At 50.1% G+C, this 12,558-nt stretch overlaps 5 protein-coding genes across 5 annotated transcripts; 2 read left to right on the top strand and 3 right to left on the bottom strand.

The window, feature by feature from the left end:
* Positions 1 to 238: 238 nt before the first annotated feature.
* On the top strand, positions 239 to 763 carry AA0111_g10092 (hypothetical protein; the record flags this gene model as incomplete). The annotated part of the gene is made up of 1 exon (XM_028643803.1): positions 239 to 763. One exon carries the CDS (start codon positions 239 to 241, stop codon positions 761 to 763), a length of 525 nt encoding a protein of 174 aa, XP_028502251.1.
* Positions 764 to 950: 187 nt separating this feature from the next.
* Positions 951 to 3,187, bottom strand: AA0111_g10091 (hypothetical protein; the record flags this gene model as incomplete). Its single annotated transcript, XM_028643802.1, has 2 exons — positions 951 to 2,716; positions 2,770 to 3,187. 2 exons carry the CDS (start codon positions 3,185 to 3,187, stop codon positions 951 to 953), a joined length of 2,184 nt encoding a protein of 727 aa, XP_028502313.1.
* Positions 3,188 to 3,939: 752 nt separating this feature from the next.
* Positions 3,940 to 6,048, bottom strand: AA0111_g10090 (hypothetical protein; the record flags this gene model as incomplete). The annotated part of the gene is made up of 1 exon (XM_028643801.1): positions 3,940 to 6,048. One exon carries the CDS (start codon positions 6,046 to 6,048, stop codon positions 3,940 to 3,942), a length of 2,109 nt encoding a protein of 702 aa, XP_028502314.1.
* Positions 6,049 to 8,637: 2,589 nt separating this feature from the next.
* AA0111_g10089 (hypothetical protein) lies at positions 8,638 to 9,598 on the bottom strand (the record flags this gene model as incomplete). The annotated part of the gene is made up of 2 exons (XM_028643799.1): positions 8,638 to 9,225; positions 9,275 to 9,598. The coding sequence occupies 2 exons, from the start codon at positions 9,596 to 9,598 to the stop codon at positions 8,638 to 8,640; spliced, it is 912 nt and encodes a 303-aa protein (XP_028502255.1).
* Positions 9,599 to 9,827: 229 nt separating this feature from the next.
* Positions 9,828 to 11,963, top strand: AA0111_g10088 (hypothetical protein; the record flags this gene model as incomplete). Its single annotated transcript, XM_028643798.1, has 1 exon — positions 9,828 to 11,963. The coding sequence occupies one exon, from the start codon at positions 9,828 to 9,830 to the stop codon at positions 11,961 to 11,963; it is 2,136 nt and encodes a 711-aa protein (XP_028502254.1).
* Positions 11,964 to 12,558: the final 595 nt, after the last annotated feature.

The following is a 12,558-nucleotide window of genomic DNA, read 5'->3' as shown; positions in this document are numbered from 1 at the left end:
CATAGGCTGAACAGTGTGCATGATGGCTTCCCAGCACAGTTAGCAGTGAGGCTACACGGCATAGGAAGCCTGAGATCGTATCCACTCGCTTCTTGTATCTTCCATGCATCATGGACAAGGCAGATACATATTCTTGAGCAAGCAAGACAACGCAATGTTCCAAATAACACAACCACTGGTGAGATTGTCTTGTGCATTATTAGCCTTCAGTATATATGTTGGTCCACGTCAACCCACAATGCATTCTAACATTAGTCTCACTATATACTTAAGACTCAACACAGCACTGTTCTCTTACGGTATAACAGGCACTATAGACTTACGGACTGGGACTACCGACTACAAGAACGTTAACGCTCTCTGCCTACCTGACCTCTATCTCATCACAGTCATTCCCGTACGCACATATTCGATCCACCGACAAATCACCATCACTATTACCAACACTCGTGTAACGACTAACATGTCTTCTTCTAACAGCTCCGATCTCCCAACAGCTAGACGTATCCCTACCATGACATTCGACACCATTCTCCCACCTGATAAGATGACCACCTGGGAGCAGGAGGACGCGGCCGCGAAGAAGAAGCGCTCCTCCGCAGAGCTTGCTGCCTCGGCAAAGTCTAAGGCTGGTGCTACCATGAAGTCGGCCTTGAGCAAGGCTGATCAGTTGAAGAAGGTTGTAAGCAAGGCGAAAGCAAAGCGGGATACTGACAAGCAGATCAGGAAGGCTGAGAAGGAACATCAGAAGGCAACCCGCTGACGAGAAGGAGTTCGAGATGAGTGACGACGGTGAGGACAGGCGTATGAAGGAGATGCGCAGTAGTGAGATCTGTACAACCCATGCAGCGGGAGATAGATGCCTATCGTTGATTCATTGTTTCTGTCGTTTGCCTATATCAATATCATGCCTTGAATAGCTAATACAATGACCCAAGTCTATTTACCCGTCAGATAATCATGTCAAATTTCCTCTTCGCTAAGACTGCTGACTCGTCTTCTTTCTCTTTGGCAACACCCTTTGAGAGTGCTTTCCATGATGGATCGTAACCCAGAAGATCACCGAGGTAGCTTTGCCAAACGACTCCTTGACGGGAATTATCTGCAGCTCCAGATGGAGGCGTTCCCTGATCAGGAGTAGGCATTGCGCACAATGTTTCGAGATCCATGAGTTCCTGTTCGGCGCGTGAGACTTTCCCAACAGGCGACTCTGTGTGACATTGATCGGCGCCATCGACCTCCAGTCTCCCTTCGTGGGTTGAAGAATAGTTTGGACTAGGCTCACACTGAGATTTTTCACGGTGCTCTGAGAGATTCACGTCCGGCTGGGAAGCATCTGCTACCTCTGACTCCCTACCAGCTCGCTCGGCTACCTCTTCGATGTCTGTCACCGCAGGCTCTATTTCGAACGACGGAATCTCCGAGAGTCGCTCCAGATCGCTACCATGACTACCAGGCTCAAGCTCTGGTGGTGCGAAATATGGCTCTCCACCCGATACATTCTCTTTCTCTTGATCTTCTTCCCCATGTCTTCCTTCCTTGGATCCTGCTTCCTCGGCTTCCTTATGCTCGTGGATGATGGCTGTCTCGACTAGCTCATCTTCGACTAGTCTGTCCTTTGCAAGCTCGTCGTCGACTTGCTTGCTGTGAACAGGTTCTTCGCTTGTTGGTTTACTGTCGACTGAGCCATTGTTGACTGGTGGTGCCACTCGGTCAATCAGCCGATTGAGCATTTCGAGTTCACTATTGACTGGTTTGGCATCACCGCTGCCCATCTGTTGTCTAGAATCAAACCTGGCAGCACTTTCTTCCTTCTCGGCTTCTTCACCTCCCAGTTCCTCCTGCTGTTCAACTGATTGTTTCGCAGAATCCGACTTTTGTTCTTTCCCGGCTCTCATCTTCTCCTCTTCAACCTTCTTCGTTTCCTCTTCAGTCGCGTGCGGTAATCCAGTCGCTACAGGCTTAGCAGCGGATTCAGTAGTAGCAGCCTCTACATGCGTTCCAGCACTATCTTTCAGCCCAGAAGACTCATCGTCGGGAAGAGAGCTCCCAGATAGAGTTGCATCGCATCCATGTTTCCACGGGGCATGTATCCCAGCAGAATTACCACGCTCCTTAGCTACCATCTCCAAACTCTCGCTCACAGAAACGAAAGGCTCGTTGTGCTCACTCACGGCCGCCGCCAGCATTGCGGCTTCTTGCCGCTCCAACTCAGCTCTTTTAAGTACAAACTCTTTCTTGATCTCAGCCACTTTGTGATCCAGTAATCGCTTATTGTGCAAGAGCTTTTGTAAGGCATCCTCGGTCCTTTCCCGCATATTGAGTATCAGTTTGCTACATTCGTTGTCTTGTAGCAGCCGTGCCAGCAGCATAGCAGCAGTTATCCGCTGCAAAAGATTGCTAGAAGAAAGGTGGACTCGATGAACGGCATCATGCCGGAGCTGCGTAACCCAATCCATGAGACTGGGTAAAGGCTTTCCAATGTTCTTCACAGTGTCTGGATTCAATACGTGTTGGCAGTTGAGCAGGACTTTCGACCATCGATTGAGTTCGACTGCTTCTGCGCAATCCCACCCTTTGCTCTGCAGAATATAGCTCAGTCTTTCCTGCGCAAAAGTAAAACATGCTTTCTCGAGAGCGTATTGTATTTTAGCTAGGAGTCGGTGCTGATCCCAGAGTGGTAGGGATATGCAATCAAACGGTTGGTTTTGAGGATCTGTTGCGGTTAGATACATCCATTGAACCAGGAAATTCCCAAAACAAGCATACTGGTCTCGGTTTTGTCACTACCCTGACTGGTCTTTATCTCGTCTCTGATGCCCAGGAGTCTTTCAGGGCTATAATTCCCTGCGCGTTGTACGGTCGCTGCACTGCTTGCCATAGCTTTGGGTCCAATGGGAATAGGTGGATTAGACTGGTTAGGTGGAGTAGTTGTAAAAACTCCTGGAAAGCGTGTTTGGGCCTTCGCGACTGATTGGAAGACTTGGTCATCCATCAGTGCTTTTGCCATGTTGGCAATGCTTTCAACTCCATAGTCCCTGACCAAACTTCTGAGTCTGACATCGTCCCTATTCTTCTCGACTTTCTTGCGAATCGACTTCAATGTGCTAGGCGGGACTGGGTCTGCATCGAAAATATCCTTGAGAGCCAGGTATACAAGCTTTTGCGGGTGCGAGGGATTAGCCATGATTTATGACCTATATTTGCAGATGAACACTGACAAGAGGCGGTGGTTTGTTGATTGCTGTTCGAACTTCTGTGGCTATATGTAGCGGTGCCTCGATAACTGCGCCTCATTACTGCCTAGGTATTTGATACAGTCGCTGAGCTGGATTCCCACCCCGCACACGAGCATAATGTCCAATGAATGGCTGTGCTAAGTTAACGCCTAGACTTTGAGGAACCGACGTGGCTTTCAGGCATGAAAACCCAACATGGATATGTCGCAGCGCCGTCTAGATCGAGGTCCGACGCTTCGTGCATATTAGCTTGATAAGAACCTCACAAATGGCCACATCCCAGGAAACTACGCTGATCGCGCTTTCATCTATGTCCGCGCTGGTCTGTTGCGTCGCATCGATCTATCGCAATCATGCTCCAACGGTGTTAGGGGAGAAGTAGGTGCGGGTGCGGGCCGGCGGCAAGAGCCCTGCTGATCCTCAAAAGGCGCCGCTTCAGCCCCCAATTTTGGCGCCCCCTCACCTGATGCGACCTCATGACATTGAACAACACAACGCGATAATCGCGAGGCGAACAGCACAACCGTGATCGCTTTTTACTCATCTCATAAGTCTCATATTGTGGCAGGAAAGGAGCAAGATGGGGTACGTGCTGAAGTCTTGTTTATCGGTATACATATTCTCGTACGTGATCCGGTATCGCACCGCCGCAAAGCAGAGCCCAGCGCCTACACAGCCACCCGATTGATGTCACCGAATCCTACGCCGCGACGAACGTCGAGCTATCCCAGCCATAGACCTTCTTCAGGCGCTGGGAGTAGATCAGAAGAAGTCGTCCTTCAATGCTCGCTTGATGCGGCCGATGAAGTGTTATGTCCCTCCGCACTGACATCTTCGTTGGAGGGACGAAAGTGTATATAGAGCCGACTTTCGGATCGATCGAAAATCCTAGATCGATCATAGCGGCTACAAAAGCTTCCCATCGCACTGGACTACGAGCTGCAGATGACCTTGAGAACAGCGATGTGAAGACGTCAGCAGTTGAGGCCTTGACTTTGAAGGTGTCTTTCGACTGAACCGGCTGGTCACCCTTGGTGGCTTGCGGCGTAATTTCGTAAATCGAAGATTGCGCTGGTCGTGTCTTTTCCTTTTGTTTGCGCTGTTGGATAGTTGATGCCGAAACCTCTGGAGCTGTCGGCGTGGTGTACTCAGCCTGAGACTTACTAGCTTTTGTCTTTTGTTGTTCATACTGTTGCTCGATGCTGGACACACAACTCTCGACTAGATCCTGGTAGAGAAAACCAAGTTTCGTGCCCGTCTTCTCTATAATATACCGGTCGAGCGTGGAGAGGGCGCCTCCAGCCATACCTGGCTCTAGCAAGTTATCAATCGGAATAGCGTAGTCGCCAAGGTCTACGCCGTCCTTCAGTTGCCTCAGCTCCTTGTCCAAAGAAGCATAACCTGGCACAAACGGCTGACTCTTCTTGTGATTTGGTGCGGGCAGTTGCGCGACTGACGAGAGAGACTGGATGAAGGTAACGATGATGGCCAAACCCCCTAGAGAGTCATATTCTCGTTCCGAAAGGTTGTCTTGTTCCAATGGGTGAGCGCGATGGAGGTCCTCCAGTTTTTGGAGCCACTGTGCAGCATTCGACCAGTTTGTCTCATCCTGGCAGAGTCGAAGCATGTAATGCAACTGTGGGTTCTCTACTGTCAGAGACTCGGGGCTGCGCTTCAGTGAGAGACGCGCGACATCATTACTCGACATGCGCTTAAACCACTTGCTGCCACCCATGCCGACGGCTACGCTCCGTTTGAAACCAGTCTGAGCGCGGAGATACTCCAGATGACAAGTATTTGAAAGCTCTTTGATGACGATGGCTTTGAACTGTTTGTCCGACGAGTCCTTGAACAGATCCAAGAGACGGCCAATGTAATCCCATGTGGCAGCCGCCCTGACAGCGCCATGAACCGCCTCGAATACAGAGCCGCTGATATACTTGTCCGTATGTACAGGCAGCATGCGCCCTTTCTCATCGGCAACAAGTTCTGGTCTACTGAAGAAGCAGAAGTTGACTTCATGGGCTAGGACGGTGGGCTCAGTAGAGATCAGGATAATAAGGTCCTCGCGGGACGATACTTGGTCCTGCGCTATGTCCGAAAGGTCTGAAAGCTCTAGTTTCTTTGAAGGCGCGTGTACCGACAGCTTTGCGAGGGCTGCAGTCGCTTCATCAGTTGGCTTCTTCGGTCGCTTAGCCTGGGTTCTCGTGGTGGATGCAGTATCGAGGATGTCTTCGATGGCGATGTTCAGGAGCTGCATCAGGTTCATCTGTCGCATAAGGATAAGTTCACCGGTAGCTTGAGGGACTATCATCTGGGCTTGTATAGCCGGCTTCATGTTTGCCAGAACTTCTTCCCGCTTCTCCGCGACGATCTTGACCGATTCGCCGTATCCATCCTCGGTCAAGAAGAGCGTGTAGCAATTCTTGTATTGGGAGGCATTGTTGAGTTTCAAGTTCTTCCTCTTCATCATCTCAACTATATGTGCATGATCTCCTGGCCTTCCATTGAAGCCAGTCGTATATTGGGTTTGTAGCGGTGAAGTTGCTCTGTGCTTGAGCATGTCGAAGAAGAATTCTGATGATGTTGAAGTGATGTCGCGCAAGTTCCATTCCGGGATGAATTTGTAGACATTCTCTAGGCTTGTATCTTCAGCATGCTTCAGCACAGCGTCATCGCGAGAGCCTGCCTGCATGATCTTCTTGCGTTGTTCTTGGCCGAGCGAACGCCACATTTCTTCAATTCGCGGGCCATGTTGCCGGTACTTGTTGGCGAGATCACTGTGTAATTCCTTGAGTGTTTCGTTCATCTTGGTTCGTGGATGAGCGTTGGTGGTGGAAGAATTGATCTGTCGGAGCTCCAATTATGTTTGGTGTTGATGCAGGAGCAACGCTAGCGAAGTTCCAAACTTTACCACATGTGGATTAGAGTCGGGCGTCTAGGTCCCCTGGGGCTGCGGCTCCCGAATTTCGTCACTTTCACTCTCTGTCAAGTGTGTAGCCATCTGAACAGAATTCTGACATTACGCGAGCTTGATATCAAACTGTTCAGCGACTGGGTATTGCGTGGTTTTATCGGCTCGGACACTGATGGATTGGTGGAGCTTATACTTTTTTCTTATGAACGGCTTTCCAATCTTTCCCATCGGCCGATACAGGCGTTCACGCAGTCAGAGAAAGCATGAACGTATGGCTTAATGTATTGACCTTGCTCCTTCCAAATCTTCAACTGATGAGTATCTACACAACACGTCTGACAGGTCCCGTGAATATAGACGTTAGACAACGCTCCATCTGCTCTGCGTTGTGTACATCACTACTCAGATATAGGAGCAGGTGTGTCGCTACGGGGTAGTCGCATGCTATTCGTCAACCATAGTGATCTGGCTCCACTCTAACCCGACTCACCGCCTCAACCTCTGTCTCCCAGTCGAGCAACGTGACCCAACTACAAAGCCAACAGTCCTGCCAGCCTTTCATAAGCACCAAGATTGCGCGCCTATATGAACAAGCAGAAAGTTCTCGGCTGCGACGCAGCCATTGACGAAAATGTTTCTTAGCCCACTTACATACATGTTTGCACTGGCCATGACAGTCCGAGCCACCCCTACTTGTCCATACACAAACCCTTATCGACGGGATGTGACTATGGATACCGAAACTGGAGATCATCAACTGTCTACGGAAGCGATTATAGGTGTTATTGGCGTGGCCGTTGCTCTATTAGGTATTGCATCCTCGCTAGCGTGGTCGAAGCGAGGGAAGTCGCGTAGTGGATCCCGTCACACCTTAGAAGGTATACACATGTCGAGATTCCACCACTTCGAGATCGCTAAACTAATTCGTTTCGCCAGAATTGATACCCTCCAACTATTCGACGCATGGTGGTGCTTTCACGCCATTGTACCCAATCGGCACCTGGACGCGCACAGCTGGCAACGGCGGACAGAACTTGTCGCACGAATACAATTACCATATACACTATGAGCGGCTGACGGTGCAGCACTCGATGTAACGACTGAGCATTGAGAAGTACCTATGGGTTTGCATTGTTGGGTCCGGTTTGCTCGGTGTTGAGTGGCGTTGCACTATCAGGGAATTTATATACTGTATCATTAGTACGTACGAAGCTATCGTATCAGGATGGGGACTTAGTCTTCTTTGCAGCGAAGTTTGCTTCGACGTGGATATACTCATATACTACTCGGCATAGTGCCGAGCGGTAGTGGAGAGCCGACTTGTTCCGCGTATAATAAACTGTTTCTCATCACTCCGATATACGTCGTTAGCTCGTGGCGTTCCTTGGAGCAATTACCTCGAGGTTGCACGAGAGGATTACCTCATGGCTCGCATTCACATGCAGCACGCCAGGCTCCTAGGTGGGTCGAGCCAAATTCACTTAGCTTGACACGATCAGCCCAAGAGCGATCAGGGTAGGTCGAGCCTTACTCAGTTAGCCCAAGCCCTTTCAAGCCACTAAGGCTGTATATGCGGCTGACACTGCACTGCTGTAAATAAAACGAACGCGTTGCATGCCTGCTTTGCCTACTTTTTGAGAATGCGAAGAAGACTTGGTGCTCCACCCATGCCCATCCGCGGCCCCTTTGCAGCTATGTCAGGCCCTCTGGATATCCCCGCACCTCGAGCTATGTAAGAAGCGTTCTCGATCACCTGTGTAAGGAGCAGAATCAATACGAGCGTCTCCGTCCATTTGTTCTATAATTTTACATTCCGATACCTAGGTATACTGGCATCTCCAGTCAGACTCATCACACCCTCCTTACATGTCCCTTGACATGTTATACTACTTGCTTGTATTATTGATCGCATTCGTCAATACTGTGCATGCCCTCCCCATCTACTCACGTCCAACCATTTGGCGGCGGAATGTCAATAGCGATATAAAGACTGTGAAAGATCATATGTCTACGGAAGCGGTCATTGGTATCATTGGGGTGGTGGTAGCCATAATAGGCATCGCGTCATCGTTAGCGTGGTCGAGGGCGCGGGGGAGATCGCGCGGCCGATTGAGTCGGGCCCTTTCTCTTCACACCGCAGAAGGTATGCTTTTGTACTATCACGCACTCGATACATCCAGGAAGCTGACACAAAATTTCACGCGCAGATCTACCATTATCGAATCGCCCTTCGCACGCCTACCCTTTCGCCTCGTCACAACCGATTCAAGCCTGGACGCGCCCAGCGGGCAGCGACGATCGATTACCACAGCACCAGCAGTACTACTATGTGCAGTACGAACGGATAATGGTACATGGGGCGGTTCAATAACGGGTATCTGTTGTCGGGTTGCATCGAGGGTTCAACGGTTTCTGCAATGTGCCATTGGTCGCGTTGATTCCTTGCACTTCTCCGTCTCAGCCAGCGCATATAATTACAATCTAGTTGTTACGGTCTATCTTCTCTCCTTTGACAAGTAGCGCGATACTGCTACCCTCTCGCACTCGAAACTCGGGCAATCCTACTGCTCGCAAAATAGCAGAGATGGCGTAAGAATGCACCGTAAGTCCTATGAAAGCATTTTCATCTGTTGAGAAGATGTCCTCCAGCACTGCTTGCTTCCTCGCTGTATGTTCATCCCTAGTTTCCCAGTGTCCACCTGTCCAAAGGCTATCCTTTTCAACGAAATTTGGCTCGATAATGTAGTCGGGATAGTTTTCTTCGATCCAACTTCGTGTACTTCTTCGATCGCAGGTATGATCGGTAATGAGTTCGCGTAGTGACTCTTTGACGATCGGCCGAAACTGCACTCCCTGTTCTTCGAACGTCCGCGCGAACGCGAGACGCGTGGTGTTCAGACAGCGAGCGAGAGGGCTGGTGTACAACGTGCCAGGTAAAGGAATACCCTCGTTGGAGACAGCGTCTGACCAGAACTGGCCTAGTGCCTCCGCTTGCTTGATGCCATCTGCATTCAATTGAGAGTCGGCCCAAATGACCTTTCCATCTCCATCAAGATGCGACCAATGGCTCTACTCATAGTAAGTAAATCTAGAGATAAGCGTGAATTCATCGACCCACGTTCCAAGCATCTCGTCCCACCTCCGATTCGAAGGAGTTATGAAACCCTAGCCCGTGTCTTGTAAGGTACAAGACTTTGTATTTGGTGGAGGCCGCGCTCTGGTCGTTGAGGTAGTTGACATAATCCCGAAAACGTTTCCAGAGCTTTTGGTCATCCTTCAAATTCTTGTCGACATCCGTCTCGTAAGTTCTGTCAATTAGACCAAGTCCAGGCAAAGTTGTGGCACGGAAGGAAGTGTCACGTCTGGCCTCTTCGACGAAGTCGATGAAGAAACCGGACACAGCCTGGAACTGGAATTGCCAAGTCGCAGATTTGCTTGCCATTATACCAAAGCTTAGAGCACAAGCTAGATTCTGAAATAGCATTCGAGAATCGGAGGGGAGTTTGAAGATGGTGAGAACGCTTAAAGGGTCCTAACGCGAAGTTTGCGCGAAGTTTTCAGCTTTCAGCTTTCAGGTCTCAGCTTTCAGCTTTCAGCTTCTAGTTTTCAGCTTTCAGCCAGGTCAGCAGGATGCTGCCTAAATCGGCCCCGCAAATGGAACCCTACCCCGCATGCCACGTATTGCGACTTTCGAGTTTCCCAGCGAGAACCCCAGAAGTGACGACAACTGCGGCTATATTATTCACAGCTCCTTCCCGATTCCGAATCTTTTATGGGTACCTCCTGTCGCTCCAACGCGATTGACCTGTCTTCAGTCTTCATCATTCGCTGATTGGAATGATAAACGAACAAGAACCGAACAGAAGCTGCACGCCGGAAACATGGTCGATTTGTATGCAGAATTGCAGCTAGCTCCAGAGAATCAGATCAGACTCCTGAGAATCCTCCCACCAGACGAATCACAGTATCTCGCGTGTGAGCTTGAAGTTGTCGATCTTCAGCCCAAGCCAGAATATGTCGCACTCTCGTACACCTGGGGCTCCCCTACTGCACTCCCCGATCAAGAAGCAGAAGCTTCATCAAGCAAGCCAAGCCTTCCGTTGCTCTGCCAAGCGAAGCCTGGATCTGCAGATCAACTTCCTTCGACCAAGCACCAAATCCTGATTACAAAAAACCTTCAGGCTTTCCTGAAAAGGGCGCGCGACAATGATTCACATGTTTCGAAATTATATTGGATAGATGCCATCTGCATTAACCAAAATGATCCCTTGGAGCGGAGTCGTCAGGTACACATCATGGGCACAATTTATCGATCTGCTGCAATTGTGTATGCCTGGTTGGGCGAAGAACATGACAATGCCGGTATTGCCTTTGAGCTGATAACGGCTTTGGTGAGCCACTCTACAGCCACTGAGCGGGGCAAAAGGATTGAAGGGCTTATGCACATTACCCCCAGGTCTTTGGATAGACCAGGTTTGACTGAGGAACTTGGGATATGCGCAGACGGCAACGCCTGGAAATCACTGGCCAAGCTCTTCCAACGGCGATACCTCACTCGTGCATGGATTATCCAAGAGATCACACTCGCCAACACGATGATTGCTCTATGCGGAAGCCATGCCGTGGGCTGGTTGGCTATCACGATAGTGTCAGAGTTCCTTGCTCTGAGTTCTTGGTCTAGATGGATCTCCAGCCTTCCGGGGTCACACCCATCGAGCCATGGTGTTCCAAACATCCTTGACGCCAACAGATATACACCTAGCCTGCTTTACTCTCTCATCAGGTTCCGCCGCTTTACGTGTGAAGATCCTCGAGACAAAGTCTATTCGCTCCTTAGCATCACAGGAGAGTCGACTTTGAAGAAAAACCGCCTACTTCCTGTCTATGGCGAGAGATCGGTTGCGGAGACGTACACGTTGGCTGCGATCCAGATACTGGAGGATTCTAAGGATTTGCTCCTGCTCTCTTGCGCCGAAGGCGACAACTTCCAGAAGATTCCCTCTTTGCCCTCGTGGGCTCCTGATTGGAGTCGTGCTCGAACGATCGGACTGGGTGTGACCGGTTACGAGAGGTTCAAAGCTGCAGGCACCCTCTCCAGGACCCTGCATATCGATGAGTGGAACCGTCGTTTGACCATCAAAGGATTTCGACTAGACGATATCGTGTTCATCGGTGAGACCAAAGAGAGCATCCTCGATAACAAACCATTTCCTTTGTTGCTTCAGATCCTGGAAGAGATGCCTCATATATATCACACAGGGCAGTCTCGAGCGGAGGTTATGTGGCGAACACTGATCACGGATACGGCAGGGGCCCCTCCCAGCTGTCCTGCTCCGGATAGCTACCGTTCTGCATACGTCTCCTGGATAAATTCCAAACTCTTGGCTTGCATCCAAGACAAGCTTCAAAGCATTCAAGATCCAGCTTTCATCAAGTCCATCGTGAGGCTTGTGGCAGCTGAGATCTCCGGTTACCCAGTGTCTTTCAATTCAACATCGGCTTCGCACAGCACGGCTTTGCCAGAGACACAGAAAGACCCTATCAACTCCGACGAGTTTGAAACAACTTTCTCGCATGCTCGTCATCTTCGAATCTTCTTGACTGGCAGACGGTATCTTGGAGTAGGGCCTGAGGGTCTCCTCGAACATGATTCAGTATGGATTGTTCCTGGATCGCGCGTGCCTCTGGTTCTTCGCGAGGTCGATTTCCATACGTTCCAGGTTGTTGGGGGCGCCTATGTTCACGGCTTTATGCAAGGTGAAGCCCTCGATTCTGGTCCATATTTCAGAGATATCACGCTAGTGTGATACATGCGTTGTTCCGGTGATGCGTCGTTTTCTTACCATGATACGCTCCGTTCGTTTGCCGCAAGTAGTATCCGGACGATATTTCTATGACCGGTGGCGCAGCAAAGGCTGAATACGGCATGCCGACAGGTAGGAACGACGCGTGGCAGATGTTGCGATACGTACCAAATGACAACATGATTGAAGTTGGTAGTACATGGCTTCATTTGTCTGTACCACTGATCGAGCAAAGCTCCGTACAGTCCGTGCGCACCGAACGAGCCAGTTCAGTCAACGAGCCACCCGAAGCCCCGCAACCTCATGACCCATCCCAACTGCGACGCGTCATAACTCCACAACCATGGATCCGATTCAAGAAGCGATTGAATATATCGAATCGCGTGAGGCGGGAGATAAATTCTCGTACCGCCAAGTTGCAAAAATATTCGGAGTTAATCGAACGACGTTGTCGCGGAGGCACAAGGGATCACAACAACCCCGGGGCACCGAGGCGGCCGAACGTCGACGAAATCTCAACCCACAACAAGAGGATGAGCTTATTAGGTATATAGAAGGGCAAACAAGAGCTAGCGTACCACCTACAAGGTCTATTTTA

Source organism: Alternaria arborescens, assembly GCF_004154835.1.
Source record: "Alternaria arborescens strain FERA 675 chromosome Unknown contig_32, whole genome shotgun sequence".
Taxonomy (NCBI): Eukaryota; Fungi; Ascomycota; class Dothideomycetes; order Pleosporales; family Pleosporaceae; genus Alternaria; species Alternaria arborescens.
This window is presented reverse-complemented; position numbering and strand designations above follow the sequence as displayed.